Below are 18,637 nucleotides of genomic sequence, written 5' to 3'. Positions count from 1 at the left end.
CATATGGCGAGTGTCATTGGTTGAAGGCAATCGTTCGATTTAGTGCGGCGACGTACGCTAGGGGGAGCGATGTAATAAAATCGAGTGGGCAAAATGTACAGAGGATTCATGGTTTACCAGGTTTACCTCCGGAGCTTCGCCCACTCATCATCATTCACTTCGTGGATATGGCGGAATTTTTTGTTTGACACGTGACTGCTCCGTTGATAAGGACATAAAATGAAAAAAAACGTACACGCTGCTATACATACAGGAATTAGTAAATTTCTCTTTCCAAATCATTCTAGTACCTTACTAGAGTATGCACAACTTATTTGCAATATGTTATGTCCATGTGCTTCAATTTGTCGATTAATTCGCCCTCATGTTGCTAAATGGTATCTTCCTGATTAGCTGAATTGGTAAAGTGACCGCCTCGGAAAGGTGTTAATGTCGGGTTTGGTCACCGGACCAGGATGAATTTTCGGGCAACTAAATATTTTTCAAGATAACCCGTCGGGATTTTCTTGTGGCTTCAGGCTACTAACGAGTGGTTGCCAATTCTTCTTTCCCGAACCTCCCGACTCTATGCAGCATTCCGCTACACTCATTTGCAGAAAATGATGATCATGATTGATATGTAGTGTTTAACGTCCCAAAACCACCATATGATTATGAGAGACGCCGTAGTGGAGGGCCTCAGAAATTCCGACCACCTGGGGTTCTTCTACGTGCACCCAAATCTGAGCACATTGCAGAAAACAACCATACATATGTCTTTTTTTTTCTTCTGTTTCTCTTTTCACTGCGGGCTCCTGTTCCAGAGCAGCTCTACTCAAGAATACTTCCAGAATCGGCAACTCAAGGCCCATTCAGATGGGACAATGTCACCTGCGGTAGCCTCCTACGTAAACCGATCAAAGCTAGCAGTGCCACAACTCCGCAAAACAACGACGACTACAGTACTGCCGTTAAAACCACAAACCACAGGGAAGCCGGAAGTTTTTGTGACCAAAAAAGCCACTATTTCAGAGAAGCGGCAGAAGGTGTTACGGATCATCAATCCGCCGAACGAAAATGTTATTGTTCAACGACGAAAAAGCCAGGGAGCCCAGATCCAGGAAACGCCTTTTAACAGGGTGTTCTCGGCAAAGCCCAAAAAAGTTCGCCACAAAATTCAACGTAGACCTAAGCTGCTTTCTGCGTTACACGAAAATAACAGTGGGCAAAGATTGGGCGAGAAAGATTACTTAGTGCGACGACACCGTAAGATACATCACGCACATCGCCGCCCCCGTTGTCTCAGCAGCCCCTCGGCGCACATAGACAAGGCAGGGAAGTTTGTTGGAGGCGGCCTCATGTGGTTTCCGGCTGCGTCATGTGTGACTTCCGACCTGGATTGGAACTCGATGCACAGCAGCGCCTGCCTTCACCAGCAGATCGCTTTCGTGCATCGTTACAAGGTGCGTAAGAGCTACTCGTTTTACTCAGCGTCTAAGACAAGTTCGGGTCACTACTTACTGCATGAGCACGGGATACGTTTCCGAGCCGTCAACAGTGAGGAAAAAAAGTCCTAGAAAAATTTTAAACGTACGCATATGAATCTCTTCAAAGAGGCATGTGAACTCTTTCTAAATTTTGTGAGGCGCACGACTCGATGAAAGATAGCTATGAGTTATGCTGAGAGATTATACGTGAAAGTTATATACGCGGCAAAAAAAAGAATGAAATAACTTTTGTTTTAATATTCTTAGAGTGAACTTTGGTGAAATGTTTGTTTTCACTAATACTTATAGAAAGTATACACAGCCAGTGCGCGCGAATGAATGTTACATAACAGGCACATCCATGGATATTTGGATATTTGGATAATTCGATAGAGTATGCACAATTGAACATGTCTTTTACTGAAGATAATACGCCGTTTCATATCACACGTTTTCGTTATCATAGCTTAATGCATCAGCTCGTTTAGTTAAATTTCAGTGAACATAAAGCTACCGTGAAGCTAACGTTAATGTTGAAAAGTGGGCTATAATACACTAGAACTTTCAGCTCAATCTCCGGTAGCATGAGGTTAGTTACACAAGTTACGGATATGTGTACCAGTTCTTAGCGTATCGCTGCATTCTTATAAATATCGAACTTCAGTGCTGAACAACGAAATGCATTCCAGGTACTTGCACCACCTCTTCATCCTGTAAACGAAAACTACACGGCAGGATTTTGCGGATCCTATGTACCGTGGAGCCACGTCACACCTCACCACGTTACCGAGTATGTCGTTATAGCTACTTGCGTTGCCTTAGTAATTACTGTGCTCTGTACTCGTAGAAGTTATTGCACTGTGTCTGAGAGTTCCGATAACATGTTCTGTAGAGGTCCTTGGCAACTTTCTTGTCGTTTTTTGGTATTGTGCTCACGTTTAGGACGATGCCAAGTACATTTTATGATGTGCTTGAACCAGAAAGCGGCACCCTCACTGAAATTATTCTGGTGAATGGGGAATACGACGACAATACACAGCAGTCTGGAAAGTTGCACTCGCTGATTTTATTACAGTGCATTAACAGCCGAGCAAGCCCAATTGCGTTCGTGCGTTGTTTGAGGCATACGTAGAAGCAGGTAATCACGCTACATAACCAGACAAACCACCCTTTGAGAACGTGCGTGACGTATCACCACGTGCAAACACGACGTGACAAGCAGACGACGCATGGAACAATCCACGTTAGGTGCGCTGCAGCCAGTTGCCGCCAGGCGGCGACTCCACTCGATCTCGTCCTCGAGCTGAGCGGTCATGGCGTTGCACTGCTCAGCATCCGCTGGAGTGGCCATTGCTAAATGAAAACAAAGTGCTAAAACCACACAATCTAAGAACCTTAGGTCTATAGCCTCCCTCATTAGTCGACACACTCATAATCAAATAAGGCCGTAAGCCTGAATTTCAGGCAGTCCGGGTGAGTAAGATTTTGGTAAGTGAGAGACCTAATTAGTCTTGTTAAGGAAATTTTTGGTGAGTGCGGTGGAGAATAAAAAAAAGCCACCCGCATCTTCCCACGGGGGGAACTCGAATAAATGCGTCGCAGAGGGGGTGGGGGGTATCTCGTGAATTTTGTGTAATTGGGTATAGTTTGGAACTCACCGGGCAGCGTTCATATTGGGTAAGCGTGCGGGTTGAGGCGGGTAACGGTAACCGTAGGTCACGCTCATTGACGGTACGTGCCCACGTACCAACGAGTCCTTACTAGATGCGCACACCAAGTACGACTTGAACGGCTCCAGCAGTCTGTCGTCGTCATCGTTGTCGCTGTTAACGTTGTCGTGACGCCGCCGCCCTTCAGGTCGACGCTGCCAAACGTGCTTCAAAGAACCCGTAGTGCGTTGGTCTGCTTCGCTTTTTTCTTGATGCTCCCGACCAGCGCAAGGTCTTTGTCGAAGCGCAGTCAGACGCACACCTTACCCCTGTGTCCGAAGGTGTGGCCGTTTGAAACGAGCGACCGGCTGCGCAAACTGCTTGGCTCGCCCCGCCCCTTTCGCAGCGCGCTCGCGTTCACTAGAAGCTTCTGGAGCCGTCTCTCGTTGACGACGTTTTCACGCCGCTTCTCGCTCACGCACCTCTGGTCCTAAAGCTCACTGCTCACGTTCGGAATCCACAGCTCGGCATTGCCGTTTCACAGCTGCTTCTCGTTTTCCGAGTGAAAGATCCGCAGCTCGCGTCAAACGCTTGCGTTCAGCGTCGTGTGCTCGTTTCTTCGCAGCCTTGCCTTCTGCGTTGCTTGCTGTTGTTGACGCTGAAGACGGTGAGGGTGGGGTAACGTTGCCTTGATCGAGTGGTGAAACGATGATGTGGGGTTGTGCTCCAGTACTGGTTGAAGGTACTGTGGCTATCCGTTGCTCCCATCGCATCTACTCGAGTTGAGCAAAGCGTGAGGTCAAGCGAAAGAGGGAGATGGCATGAAAGGGGAGGGAGGGGAGGGGAGGGGAGACGAGCATGCGCAGTGGGGGTGCGAATGCCAACGACTAGTGACATGGTGCGACTAATAAATGTTCCGCAGTTAAAATTAGTCAGCTTGAGCCGGCTGAGCGCTAAGAGGTAGATATGTTTCCTGAGTGAGTCTGAGTGAGCTCCACTTTTGATTACCAACTGACAGTTATATCTACTCATTTTCAGCTTTACTATAACCTTTATATCGGCTTTTACATTATTTCTCAAGTGTATTCACACATAGCTCCTTTCTGTAGTACTCATATCGCCACTCGAATGAAATTGAGAGGGTGCTGCAGAGTTGCATCATGGCGGATTCACGGAGGTCACCGCGTTCGCTGTCACTAACACAAATATTGAGTTTTCAGAAGTGTGATTGCAGTTCACGCTGCTTTGAAGAAAGGGAGCGGGTTGTTGACGCGGAGCATGTTATTTTGGTCAGCACCAGTGGTCCCGCAAGCGCGAGAGGCGTTCTTGAAATGGTCGCGTTGTGTGTGCAATGCACATGGCAAACCACGTCTCTGCGAAATTTGTTTACATATACTTCGGGCGCAGCAGCGACATGCAGTCACTGAATACAATGGACCTTTAATAGGTTCGAGTTAACAAGCTAACACTGGTGCCTCCCCTGCAAAGAAGAAATCTGCTTGGCCGTTCATTTTTTCTTCACGGGTGGCACATTCCTACCGTGCTCCTACTGTATGCCACTGGTGCTTGGACTGTTTGAATCTCAGTACACAGCTTCCCTATATTGCCGCTAGGTGCCGCATGAATTCTGGTCACGAAAACATATGCCCATTGTCCTACATGTAGGACGCTGACACATTTAAGTGTAACTCAAATGTTTTTTTTTTCTTCAAAAAGGTAGCGCCACCTAAGGTGCGTTTAATTCCCGGTCCTCGTCACACGCAAGTCTAGGTGATCACTGCGCAACAAATAGTCACGTGCTTGCAGTCACAAAATAGCTTATTCGCGTGAATGTAGCTGAGCGCCAGGCCGCGAAAAAACAATATGAGTAGTATGAATTCAAAGCGTTCTCGATACTGCTGATATTGTTACGGGGAATAAAGTATACACTGATGAACAAATGTGTACTGGCAAATATACTGGCGAGCTAATGCGTACGACGCTGCTGCAGTCCGAGCACGTTCCCGTTCAGCACTTCGTCGTCGTCATCCTCAGGCATCTACTTAGCCCGTGACATTACCCGCCGGCGGCAGAAGCACCGTCCCGGTGCGATCAATTCTCGGGGCGTGAGAAGTATGGCTTGAGCCGTGAGACGTGCACTATATCGGTCGGGACTGAAGCTGGTACTGACGTGGTATGGAGTGGAGCTATCTCATAGGTCACGCTGGTGACCTTGCGTATGACGCGGTAGGGGCCAACGTAACGGGACATCAGTTTTTCGCTGAGACCAACACGACGTGATGGTAACCACAGGAAGACGAGTGACCCCGGAGAGTACTGTACGTCGCGGTGCCGGCGATCGTAAGCACTCTTTTGGTTAAGCTGCGAGGCACATAAACGATCCCGGGCGACTTGGCGGGCGATGTCAGCTCGGGCCAGGGCATCACGAGCATAAGCAGTCGATGAGGCGGCGTCAGATTGGAGCATGGTGTCCATGGGCAAAGGCGGGTCATAACCGAACAGTAGGTAAAAAGGGGAAAATCCAGCTGTATCATGACGTGAACTGTTGTATGCGAAGGTAACGAAAGGTAAGTGGATGTCCCAATCTTTGTGATCCTTGGAAACGTACATCGCTAACATATTCGTCAAGGTACGGTTGAGGCGTTCCGTGAGGCCGTTGGTTTGCGGATGGTACGCTGTAGTGAACTTGTGGTGGGTAGAGCAGGATCGCAGGAGCTCGTCGACTACTTTAGATAGAAAACAGCTGCCGCGGTCGGTGATCAACTGACGAGGAGCACCATGACGCAGAATGATGTCATGAAGAAGGAAATCGGCTACATCAGTAGCGCAGCTGGTGGGGAGGGCGCGTGTAACGGCATACCGCGTTGCGTAATCGGTAGCAATAGCAATCCACTTATTACCGGTGGCCGACACGGGAAAGGGTCCTAGAAGATCGAGGCCGACTCGGAAGAATGGCTCATCTGGTACTTCAATGGGCTGGAGGGTACCAGCAGGTCTCAGAGCAGGTGTCTTGCGGCGCTGGCAGAGGTCGCATGCCGCAACGTACTGTCGCACAGAACGGTAGAGGCCAGGCCAAAAGAATCGGCGGCGAATGCGGTCATACGTGCGTGACACCCCTAGGTGTCCAGCGGAGGGGGCATCATGCAGCTGGGCCAAAACGTCTGAGCGAAGATGCACAGGAACAACGAGTAAAAGCTCAGCACCATCAGGGCGGGTGTTGTAGCGGTGCAAGATGTCGTTGTGAAGAACGAACAGTTGTAAGGAGTGGTCAGGGTGGGGAGAGTGCAGACCATTGATAATAGCACGCAAAGAGGGGTCGCGGCGTTGTTCAGCAGCTATGTCGGTGAAGTCGGTAATTGAAAGAACGAGGGCCTCTTGCTCATCTGCCCTCGTGTCAGGGGGATCGACTGGGTAACGGGACAAGCAGTCGGCATCCTTGTGAAGTTGTCCGGATTTATAGGATACGGAAAAAGTGTACTCTTGTAAGCGCAGCGCCCAGCGACCAAGGCGTCCCGTAGGGTCCTTGAGTGAGGAGAGCCAGCAAAGCGCATGGTGGTCCGTAATAACTGAGAATGGTCGGCCATACAGGTACGGTCGGAATTTCGCAATGGCCCAGACGAGAGCTAAGCACTCGCGTTCTGTGATGGAATAATTTTGTTCCGAGCGCGACAACAGACGGCTTGCATACGCGACGACGCGGTGCATTCCTTGTTGCCGCTGCGCGAGCACTGCGCCTATGCCGTGGCCACTGGCGTCAGTACGAAGCTCCGTAGCAGCAGATGGGTCGAAGTGTGCTAGGACTGGTGGATTGGTGAGAATGTCGACGAGCGACGAGAAGGCGTTTGCTTGCTGTTGGCCCCAGGTGAATGCGACATCCGTTTTGAGGAGGCAGGTTAGAGGACGGGCTACTTCAGCGAACTTCTCGACAAAACGACGGAAATAGGAGCACAGTCCCAGAAAACTTCGGACGTCCTTAACTGAGCGGGGTGTGGGGAAGTCGCGAACTGCTCGGACTTTCGCAGGGTCTGGTTGAACGCCCGCAGCGTTAACAAGATGGCCGAGTACGCAAATTTGGCGTTGCCCAAAGCGGCATTTGGACGAGTTAAGTTGCAAGTTGGCACGTCGAAAAACATCAAGCACTGCGGACAGACGGGTAAGATGGTCGTCGAAAGTAGTCGAAAAAACAATAACGTCGTCAAGATAGCAGAGGCAGATGGTCCACTTCATGCCTCGAAGGAGAGAGTCCATCATGCGCTCAAATGTCGCGGGGGCATTGCATAATCCAAAAGGCATCATCTTGAACTGATAAAGACCATCAGGAGTCACGAAGGCCGTCTTCTCTCTGTCTTTGTCGTCCACAGCGATCTGCCAGTAGCCTGTGCGAAGGTCTATTGAAGAGAAATATTTGGCACCGTGCAAGCAATCGAGTGCATCATCTATGCGCGGTAGGGGATAGACATCTTTCTTGGTAATATGGTTGAGATGGCGGTAATCAACACAGAATCTCCAGCTATTGTCCTTCTTTTTAACAAGTACAACGGGTGAGGACCAGGGACTAGATGAGGGTTCGATTATGCCCTTCATCATCATCATCATCATCAGCCTGACTACGTCCACTGCAGGACAAAGGCCTCTCCCATGTTCCGCCAGTTAACCCGGTCCTGTGCTTGCTGCTGCCAATTTATACCCGCAAACTTCTTAATCTCATCTGCCCACCTAACCTTCTGTCTCCCTCTAGCCCGCTTCCCTTCTCTGGGAATCCAGTCAGTTACCCTTAGTGACCAGCGGTTATCCTGTCTACGCGCTACATGCCCTGCCCATGTCCATTTCTTCATCTTGATTTCAGCTATGATATCCTTAACCCCCGTTTGTTCCCTAATCCACTCTGCTCTCTTCTTGTCTCTTAAGGTTACACCTACCATTTTTCTTTCCATTGCTCGCTGCGTCGTCCTCAATTTAAGCTGAACCCTCTTTGTAAGTCTCCAGGTTTCTGCTCCGTAGCTAAGTACCGGCAAGATACAGCTGTTATATACCTTCCTCTTGAGGGATAGTGGCAATCTACATGTCATAATTTGAGAGTGCTTGCCGAATGTGCTCCACCCCATTCTTATTCTTCTAGTTACTTCAATCTCGTGGTTCGGCTCTGCGGTTATTACCTGCCCTAAGTAGACATAGTCTTTTACAACTTCAAGTGCACTATTACCTATCTCGAAGCGCTGCTCCTTGCCGAGGTTGTTGTACATTACTTTCGTTTTCTGCAGATTAATTTTAAGACCCACCTTTCTGCTCTCCTTGTCTAACTCCGTAATCATGAGTTGCAATTCGTCCCCCGAGTTACTGAGCAATGCAATGTCATCGGCGAAGCGCAGGTTACTAAGGTATTCTCCATTGACTCTTATCCCTAACTGCTCCCATTCTAGGCTTCTGAAAACCTCGTGTAAGCACGCGGTAAATAGCATTGGGGAAATTGTGTCCCCCTGCCTTACACCCTTCTTGATTGGTATTCTGTTGCTTTCTTTATGAAGCACTATGGTAGCAGTTGATCCCCTGTAGATTTCTTCCAGAATGTTTATATATACTTCATCTACGCCCTGATTCCGCAGTGTTTGCATGACGGCTGATATTTCTACTGAATCAAACGCCTTCTCGTAATCTATGAAGGCTATGTATAGTGGTTGGTTATACTCTGAGCATTTCTCTATTACCTGATTGATAGTATGAATGTGGTCAATTGTTGAGTAGCCTGTTCGAAATCCTGCTTGTTCCTTTGGTTGATTGAATTCTAATGTTTTCTTTACTCTGTTAGCAATTACCTTTGTAAATAGCTTGTATACTACAGAGAGCAAGCTGATCGGCCTGTAATTCTTCAAGTCCTTGTCATCTCCTTTCTTATGTATTAAGATGATGTTAGCGTTCTTCCAAGACTCTGGTACTCTTCCCGTCAGGAGACACCTCGTAAACAGGGTGGCTAGTTTTTCTAACACAATCTGTCCTCCATCTTTCAGCAAATCTGATGTTACCTGATCCTCACCAGCAGCTTTGCCCCTTTGCATGCTCTCCAAAGCTTTTCTGACTTCTTCTATCATTACTGGTGGGGTGTAATCTGGGTTACTGCTAGTTCTTATAGTATTAAGGTCGTGGTTGTCTCGGCTACTGTACAGATCTTTGTAAAACTCCTCCGCTATTTTAACTATCCTATCCATATTGGTAGTTATTTTGCCTTCTTTGTCCCTTAGTGCATACATCCGACTTTTGCCTATCCCAAGTTTCCTCTTCAATGCTTTGACACTTCCTCCGTTTTTCAGAGCGTGTTCAATTCTCTCCATGTTATACCTTCTTACATCGCATACCTTACGTCTATTAATCAACTTCGAAAGCTCTGCCAGTTCTATTTTGTCTGTTGTACTTGACACTTTCATGATTTGACGCTTCTTAATTAGGTTCTTCGTTTCTTGGGAAAGCTTGCCAGTGTCCTGTCTAACTACCCGGCCTCCAACTTCCACTGCCCTTTCAAGGGCAGTGGATTATGCCCTTATCAAGCATTTTATCGACTTCTCGCTGTATAATAGCACGCTCCGGGGCTGACACACGGTAGGGTCGTCGGCGAATGGGTCGAGCGTCACCGGTGTCGATGCGATGGGTTACTACAGATGTCTGGCCCAAATTACGGTCGCCGAAGTCAAAGATGTCCTGATAAGGAGCAAGCACACGGCAGAAAGCAGAGACTTGTTCAGAGGTGAGCTTGTCAGATAGCATTGGCTTGAAAAGGTCGGAACAGGAACGTGACGAGAACGACGTTGATGAAAAATCGGGTGGCGAATTGGTGGTTAGAGCGGAAACTGTGTGGTCGACCAGTGGTGTAAGATGCGCAAGTGACATGCCGCGAGGAATAACTTGCGCTGAGAGGCCGAAATTGAGGACGGGAAACGAAGTTCGGTTGTCCTTAACGGTAACCACCGTGTTGGGGAGTGCAACATTGCGTGTCATGGCGACGTCAGAAATCGGGGCAGCAACATAATCACCATCGGGTACTGCAGGATATGGCGAGAGTTGGACTTGGACTGCGGCTTGCGGCGGAAGTCTAAGGAAATCGACAGAGCGTAGACGAGGTGGGCTGGTAGAGACGGTCTCCGAAAAGGATGGTAGTTCGAGCTGAAGAAGACCTTTGGAACAGTCAATGAGCGCAGCGTGTGAAGTCAGAAAGTCGAGTCCAAGGATTAGGTCATGAGGGCAATTTTCCAGTACAGCGAACAAAACTGAAGTTTGATGCTTAGAAATTGTTAATCGCGCAGTGCACATTCCAAGCACAGCGGGAGTACTCCCATCCGCGGTACGAACGGTAGGTGCAATCGCAGGCGTCAGAACTTTTTTGAGGCGGCGGCGGAGGTCTGAGCTCATCACAGATATTTGTGCACCGGTATCAATAAGAGCCGTTATAGGTAAATCATCAACGAGAATTGTTAGGAGGTTGCACCGCTGGTCGGGAGTAATCAGAGGATTTGCAGTCCAAGTCGTGTATGCAGCGTCACCTCCGGGGGCTGCACCGGCTAGTTTTCCGAGCGACGGTCGTAAGGAGACCGAGAACGGCGGGGTTGGGGCGAGCGGGACTGACGACGCACGGGCGATGGCGAGCGGCTGGTCCGACGTTCTGGATTATACTCTGCACCTGTCTCAGCACGGTAGGACGGGGCATAAGGTGCACGTTCAGAGCGAGGCCGCCAATCATAGAAGCTCGGTCGAGGTGATGAGGTCCACCGGCTGCGGCAATGGCGAGCGATGTGTCCTATCCGATGGCACGTAAAACATATGGGCCGATCATCATGAGTGCGCCATTCAGCTGGGTTTCGTCGTGGCGCGAACGTGCGGTTCGGAGTGGCAGCCGCAACGACTGGAGCCGAGCTGGAAGTAGCAGAGGCATTTTGATGAGGTGGCGAAATGCCCATATTCGCGATCTCTTGGCGAACCACGGCCTGTATCATTGAAACAGCACCGAGGTTGTGTCCTGGCGCGCTGACGCTAGACATAGCGGGAGCCATGGCCTCGAGTTCCCGACGGACTATTCTGGTGACGTTTTCTGGCGCTGGTGGTTGGTGTAGTGTGGGCAAATCTTCGCAAGAGGACGTAGCCGCCGTGTTGGGAAGGCGGTCAAATCGGTGAACTATGCGCCTACTTTTTGCCTGTTCGAAGCGACGACATGCTTCGATGACCGACTCCACCGTGGAGCAGTCCTTGCACAGGAGAAAATTGAAGGCGTCATCCGCAATTCCTTTCAGGATGTGTCCGACTTTGTCCTCGTCGAGCATGTCCTTGTCGACCTTGCGGCACAAAGCCAACACGTCCTGGATGTACGCGATGTACGGCTCCGTGGATGTCTGGGCACGAGTCGCAAGCTCTTTCTTTGCGGCCACTTGACGTCCGATGGGTTTCCCAAATAGATAGCGCAATTTCTGCTTACAGACGTCCCAGCTAGTCAACTCTTCTTGATGTGTCTCGTACCAGAGTTTTGCCGTGCCATGCAAGTAGAAGATGATGTTCGCCAGCATAAGCGTTGGACCCCAATGGTTGCTGCTGCTGACGCGCTCATATTGAACAAGCCAGTCATCGACGTCTATGCCACTTGTGCCGTTGAATGGACCTGGGTCACGAGGTTGCACCACAACGATCGGCTGCGAGGCTGACGGATCTTGTTGACATTGAGTAGCCTGGTCAGTCATCGTGGTAGCTGCAATGCGCCGTCCGCTGCGAAGATCCAGCTCGTTGGGCTGTATAGCGAGTGGTACCCCGCACCTTCCACCAATGATGTTACGGGGAATAAAGTATACACTGATGAACAAATGTGTACTGGCAAATATACTGGCGAGCTAATGCGTACGACGCTGCTGCAGTCCGAGCACGTTCCCGTTCAGCACTTCGTCGTCGTCATCCTCAGGCATCTACTTAGCCCGTGACAATATTTTTGTCGATTGTTTGTCAGTTATTTGGTGAGCAGTGACTTTCTTATGACAATGATAGGCGCTAATATTTTTTGTTCGCGGTGTGTCAAACACTGGTGTTCTACATATACGACGGCTTCAAAAGCATTTTTGGAAAGATCTTTTTTTTTTAAAATTGAAAGTCTTATTCTGTTTTATGAGGTCGTAGAAGCAATAATTTTGAAGAAATAAATTAATTTTGTTAATTTTCTTATGTTGGGGCTAATATGGGTCAAGACGGGGATGGGAGCCTGCCCCGACCTTTACCCATAGCTTATTTCTCCGAAATTACTTGATGAAATGTGATCTGCTTGTTGCGTGAATAATAAAAATATTATTATTTGATTGAAACCACTTGTAACTCGTACTTCAAGGTGAAACTTGAAAAGTCGTATCATAGTGGTATCTGCGTTGAAGAGCCGTGACATCATGATCGAAAAAGCCGATTTTACGCTAACGGACTCGACTTACTCTGGCTCACTGTGGCTCAGGTGAAGCCCTGAATTTCGGCCTGAGTGAGTGTGGCTGAGCAATATGTCAATGAGCTTGAGTCAGGGTGAGTTCGGTTGAGAAAAAAGGTTCCGTGAGTCTCAATTTGAGTGAGTCCGGTTGAAGAAAATTTTGGTGAGCGTGGGTCCGAGTGAGCCCTGACCAAAAAGTATGTTTCTCGAGTGAGTCTAAGTGAGATCCGCTTTTTTTTGCCGACCTATGCTAAGAACATAAGCATTTTCAAGTGCGTAGCAATAAAGAGGCCCAGATTTTTGTCCGTAAAAACCATGTGCTTGATTACGCTCACCGTCAAATGGTCAATACAAGCTTAAAACAAAACTACCAGTGCCCAAAAATACGTTAAAATAAACGAACAAGATTTGATATAATACGAATACAAGAAATAACCAAGAAGGAATTGTCATAATTAACTTCGTCATAAACACTTCGATAGCATGTGGTTGACACCCGCTCCACACAAAAAAAGGGTGCGAACGCTTTGTCAAGCGCGCGATTGCTCCGTCCACCGGCGCTTTTGTCACGACTTCCGGAAAAAGAAAAAAAAAACACCTTATACAACTCGCTGCAGACAACACGTATCTCTACTGTAGCAACATGCAGGAAGTCAATAAAGCACCGCAAGAAGTGGCACGCAGATTGCACGTCGAGTTTGCAACATATCTTGCGAATTTCTTTTACAAGACTCTCCTTGTGCCGTGGAAGCCCCACATGCTTACTCTAAAAATTCGCGGCATCCTCAGTTTCGCAAACAGAACGATGGTATACGAAGGAGATTCAGCATGGGCCCGTGACTGTGTGCCCGTGAGTATTTAGAACAACGCCAATCGCTACGCAATAACGGCATTTCTATGCAACGTCAAAATAGGAGATTTCCGCGGCCGAGATCGAAACCATGACGCGAGGCTTAACGGTGGTTTTCCACAGCATTAAACGTCCAATAAACTCAAGAGACGGTGGGTTTGGGCGTGTTGGTATAACATCATAAAGGGTTCTTACCAGCGAAAACGACAGGGCAGGAGGGGACAGAGCTCTGTCAGCGCTCTGCCTCGTCTCTTCTCCTGTCCCCTCCTGCCCTGTCGTTTGCGCTGGTAAGAACCCTTTAAGAGGAAACCTCATAAGCGCGAAAATGCACGCGACAGCGACGAGCGACGCGACGTAGATCGGCTTCGCGCGATCAGTCGCTAGCGAAGGCAAACCTCATTCACGCGACGGCTTCGGCGAGCGAATTCCATTGTTGCTGGCATGAGGCCGTCTACTCGCACCAAGAAAACCGCGTAGCGAGTGGTATGCAATTTAAAAATAAGATATAATGTTGTGTAATGAAACGGAAAGTGTTTATTATTGCCTTGCAGCACTTTTTTATATGCACATGCGTAATAAACATTGCGTTATTTCTTGTTGCGCATGCGTGACTCGGGCAGGGTCACGTGCACCTATGTAGTCTTTGTCTTTTCCGGTATTTCGCTATTGGCTGCTTGAGCCCAGCACTTCCGGGCGATGAGCGACGGTTTCCAAATCTGGAGAACCGAGCGATCGCGCGAAGACGAGCACGCGACACGTCGCGCGAACGCCCTGTTCCGTCGCTCATAGCGTCGCTCGTCGCTGTCGCGTGCATTTCCGCGCTTATGAGGTTTGGCCCTTATGGTCCAATAAACGAAAGCAATCCCAATAGCACCAGAACATCACCCATCATAACGAGCCAGGCGGCCTCTAGGAGCAGCCTGGCTTGTGGTGAGTCGAGCCATTTATCTGATAGTGAACGTACATTTCAATTGCTGTAATCATTGCTTTCACGCAGCTTACTCTACGATGGCAGCATCGTGTCAGGCCTATCTCTACACAGGTTCGGGTTCATTAATCCGGTAAGTCCCCCTTTCTGCGTTACTGTAGCATTCTGTTGCTAAATATCCAATGACAGCTTTTCAGTTTCTTTCTCCTTTTCTCTCTGTGTGTTTCGAAGATAATATATATTTGATTTTATAATATAAAAAATGCCTCTACCTCCCCAAAGGGAATCATGAGGAAATGCCAATGCATTGCCTAGCGTCTATAACAGCGTTTCGCACGTGAGAACCCAGCGTTAGAAAAATAATAGACAGATTTCGTTGGGCGTGCGCAGCAGCCGTCTGGACGTAGCCTGCCAGCCAATCGCAATGGGAGGTTGCCTCCGTACGGCAGCTGTGGACGCACAACTAAATCTGTCTTATGTTTTTTTTTTCTTACACTGTGCAGCCAATAGCACCGTTCGCCGCACGCGCCGTTTTTCTATCGCGAAAAAGGCCGCATGCATTCAGCTGTAGTAGCTAGCGTGCATGATTAAAAAATGCTACGAAGTGAACAAAACAAACAGCGTTCTCGGCTGGGCGTTGGCGTTTCACAGCGGCGTCTCGAGCACACATTTCCGGATGTTCTTGAGAGGCGCCCAGCCAGCAAACGGTCAAAAGTAAGGTGTGAGCGGACGAGAAAGTGGGGCGCAAGGAGGAGAGAGATCAAACGGCGAAAGGAGGAGCGGCGAAGCACTGCACCTGTCATTGTACCTGACGCAATAATGTCAGGGTCTTATCAACACAAACGCTACAAGCGCGTTTCAAACGCACTGCATTGAGGCGGTGGCAAGTCATGCTCAAGTCAATGAAGTGGGGGCTTCAGTTGCTAGGGGCGAGGATAAGCGCGCGCGCCCGCAGCACGCCTGACATAGCCCGCCTAAGATATGCATTCACAATAAAAAAAATGGCCTGCTAACTCCGTAATGACACCTTAGGCACACACTGAAGAACACCAAGTGGTTTGAATTGCCAGAGCCCTCCTCAACGGCGTCATATGGTGATGTTGGGGTGCTAGCACCCCCTGTAAAGGCGTTTGCACCTGGTAATAAAGACTTGTTTCGTGGATAAGCCGAATTTAGGGTTAATAGCTGCTGAGCGGTAGGTGGCGCAGCGCCCGCACGCGATCTTCACCGTGGTTAGCGCGGTGCGGTAGCGCCAGCAGTGACGCCTGGCGGGGAGGTTATGTGACCGTACAGAAAAGATAGCTGAGTCTCTTTGGCGCGTTGTGGCTGTCGCGAGCGCTAGTCCTTCGCGATGAGCCTATGGGGATGGCACCGCGGATCGTCAACCGTGGGCCCTCGTGGGGAGTCGAGCATTCGCGAAACCACCCTGTGTTTGTTCTTTTGCTTGATTGGGTGTGTTTGAATAGTGTTTAAGATTGTGTTTAGCGTGTGTATCAATAAGGATGTATATAATTCGGCTAAAAATATCAGTGATGTGAAGTCTTGTTTGGTTCGGTTCGACCGCTTCAACTGTCTCCGTATGTTCTGCGAGTGTTCCCTCATTTACAGACCCCACAGCTTATACGTGAATGTGTACGCCCTGTAGCATAATTTTGGAAACTCACTGACCACCCAAGAAATCTGCCTGAACCCGATATCTGACCGCCGCACTGCGCAATTTAGAGAAGAAAGCTGGAACACCAGTCTTTTCTGGTTCTTGGGAAATGGTGTTTGCCTCACATAGGCCTTATGCAGCTGAGTACGTTCTCTTGAGGATTTGTTGGCAGACTATTATTAATCAGAAATCCAATGTGAGGCAAGAAGACTTTAAATGTGTCACAGCCTACGCCCTAAGCCAACGCTGATGGGCTGTAACAGGTGCTTAGCTATGTGTTGTACACCCTTGCTCAGTGAGTTGAAGCGCCTTCTATGGAACACTGAACTTTTACGTTTTTTTTAATGTTCGTTATGTTCAGGGAGGCTACACATTCGAATTGCTTCCTCACACTGGGCGGCTCATCCTTGTCGGAGTGCCATTTCATCGCAGGGCTCTCAGCCTGTGCAACCTGGAGCCCGCAACACTGGGCTTACTGTTCACTGGAACCGGACCCCGAGATGGATCTCTGGGCATGCATCGACTGGGTGAGGTAAAACGCGAATTATAAAAAGTCCACATAAGTACATGTATTGATGCTACGACTACACCAACCAGTTGATCTAGTTTATATTTGCTTGCAAATACGAACAAGGTGAAGCGCAACATTCAATTTCGAAAGCCTGCGCCACGGCATTTTTCTTTACTTTCGTATACCACAAGACAATTAAAATATCGCTGGACCACATGGATCACTTTTGCGACTGCAGGTCACCAGGTTCTCACGAGAAACTCAAAATGTTCGAACGTATGTGGAAAAGTGGGCGGCAATTAAAGAGTTGGACGAGATAGCAATATTCTGTTCCTAGAGCGTACTTCAAACAGTTAGTATATATCAAACCCTTTTCGAAGTTGTCATGCACCCAATACGTGGCCTTAACGGTGCCGAAACGTGTGTGCCTTTTGTAGTGGGTGACTGGCTTCAAATTATGAGGTCATTATGGTAATTACATGCTCTGATGCCCGATGGCAATGTCCGCATGTACCACGCATTATTACAGCAATATTTCATGTTGTATTGCGAAGCATGAATGCAGGACGCTTGTGTTTGTAAGGATGAGTTACTTTCAGTGTGTTTTCAAGCACAGAAAATTATTTTCACTGTATTGACAAGCCAAGGCGTGGCTTTGTGCTATAACCCCCGCTTGACGCGCAAATGAACCGAGTTAGATTGCCCCTCAGACCTAGATTTTAATATTATAATTTTATTTGCACCTTTCTCGGTTTTTGATCCTTCACGCAAAGATAATTTTTCGCTCACAAGCAACGACGCTGACACTGAAATTTCAGAAAAACGAGCTTTTTAACGCCATTACGTTAAAAAGGTATGTTGGGGGAGGAGGAAGGGTTTCACAACATTCATACGTTTTGTTGAACGTTCACTTACGCAGTAACATACAGTGAAAGTTTTGTCACCCATAGCGATTACTATACAGTGGCGGTATTACAATGGACAGTTACGGTTGTGTCGTTGTAATGATGTAACTGAGAGCTGGTCTACAGAATACTTACTGGGTGTTTCCCACGCAGATCTGCGACAGACTCGAATACTACGCCAGGACTAATACGGACAACCTCTACTGGGGTTTCCCCACTGTGCCTGTTAGGACCACGCCGGTAGCCGTGCGAGTTCCCGAAGCGAGTAGGGATGCCATCACGCCTGTGCTGCCCATCGCCGCCGAATCGGCCGAAGCGTTCACACATAGGGTGTTCACGGAGCCCTTAGCTCTGTATCCAGACGCGGCCGTCGACTACCACGAGACGCACACGGGTTTTCTCGAGCCCGTCGTGTTCCTCGCCAATCACGTAGATCGTGACGTCGAATACGTCGATGAAGACGTCGACACGCCGGTGTTTGCCGAAGACATGGCGCAGCCTATTATGGACGACCATGGGGCGCGCGTTGCAGAAGCCGCGGCTAAAACTGTGGCCGAATCTGCAGTGAATGACGGCATGTCAGCCATGATCGACATGGAAGACGGCGTCGACTATGTTCACCCAGTGGTTGACAGCGTGCCCTCTGACGTTATAGATGCACCAGACAGGACCGTAGACATGAATGCGCCTGCAGAGCATGTTTACGATGGCGTAGACGAGAAAGCAAAGGGCACAGGTAACATTGCAGGACTCGATGTGCATTATGCAGCTTCCGGATACTACCAAGAATTTGCAGAACCCGTGGTACACGTGACAGTGCAAATCCTATCGTTTCCCGCCCCTGTCGTCTAGTTACGTAACAAGGGGATTACGAAAGTACGTTCCGGCGCTACAGTTGTGTTGTCACGAACAGGAACTGGCATTGCCACATTTTTTTGTGTAACATAGCTGACAGTTGTTAAGCTTTTTCTATTTTGCCTAAATACCGCGACTATATGCCATTTCCATTTTTATCGCTTTCATGCCAAGAACATCCGGTTCCTGCTTGCGCGATAGTAAATGAGCTTGTTTTATTAGGGCGAGACTATCGATGAAAAATATTTTATAAGTACTATATTGACAACAAGAATTGCCATTTTTTCTGGGCATTTCAATAAACAATGTTTGCTTATTCTGCAAAAAAGCAGTAAGTGTTTTGTCAATGTTGAGAAATAAATGAGGTAGGCTTTGTCCACAATGTC

At 48.6% G+C, this 18,637-nt stretch overlaps 1 protein-coding gene across 2 annotated transcripts in view; it reads left to right on the top strand.

Annotated features, from left to right (window-relative positions):
- The window catches only part of LOC142805513 (uncharacterized), a 26,562-nt gene extending 7,925 nt beyond the window's left edge, over window positions 1-18,637 (top strand). Inside the window, exons 2-6 of one of the 2 annotated variants that reach the window (XM_075891191.1) lie at window positions 804-1,442; window positions 2,156-2,256; window positions 14,396-14,459; window positions 16,342-16,512; window positions 17,550-18,637. In XM_075891191.1, coding sequence (XP_075747306.1) covers window positions 804-1,442; window positions 2,156-2,256; window positions 14,396-14,459; window positions 16,342-16,512; window positions 17,550-18,248 — 1,674 coding nt within the window. In that variant the 3' untranslated portion in view covers window positions 18,249-18,637. Of the gene's footprint in view, window positions 1-803; window positions 1,443-2,155; window positions 2,257-14,395; window positions 14,460-16,341; window positions 16,513-17,549 lie in introns of those variants that run through there. The other variant, XM_075891192.1, reaches the window with a different exon arrangement.

Source organism: Rhipicephalus microplus, chromosome 1 (genome assembly GCF_043290135.1).
Source record: "Rhipicephalus microplus isolate Deutch F79 chromosome 1, USDA_Rmic, whole genome shotgun sequence".
Lineage (NCBI taxonomy): Eukaryota > Metazoa > Arthropoda > Arachnida > Ixodida > Ixodidae > Rhipicephalus > Rhipicephalus microplus.
The sequence above is the reverse complement of the archived record's forward strand: the minus strand, read 5'-3'. Positions and strand labels throughout refer to the sequence as shown.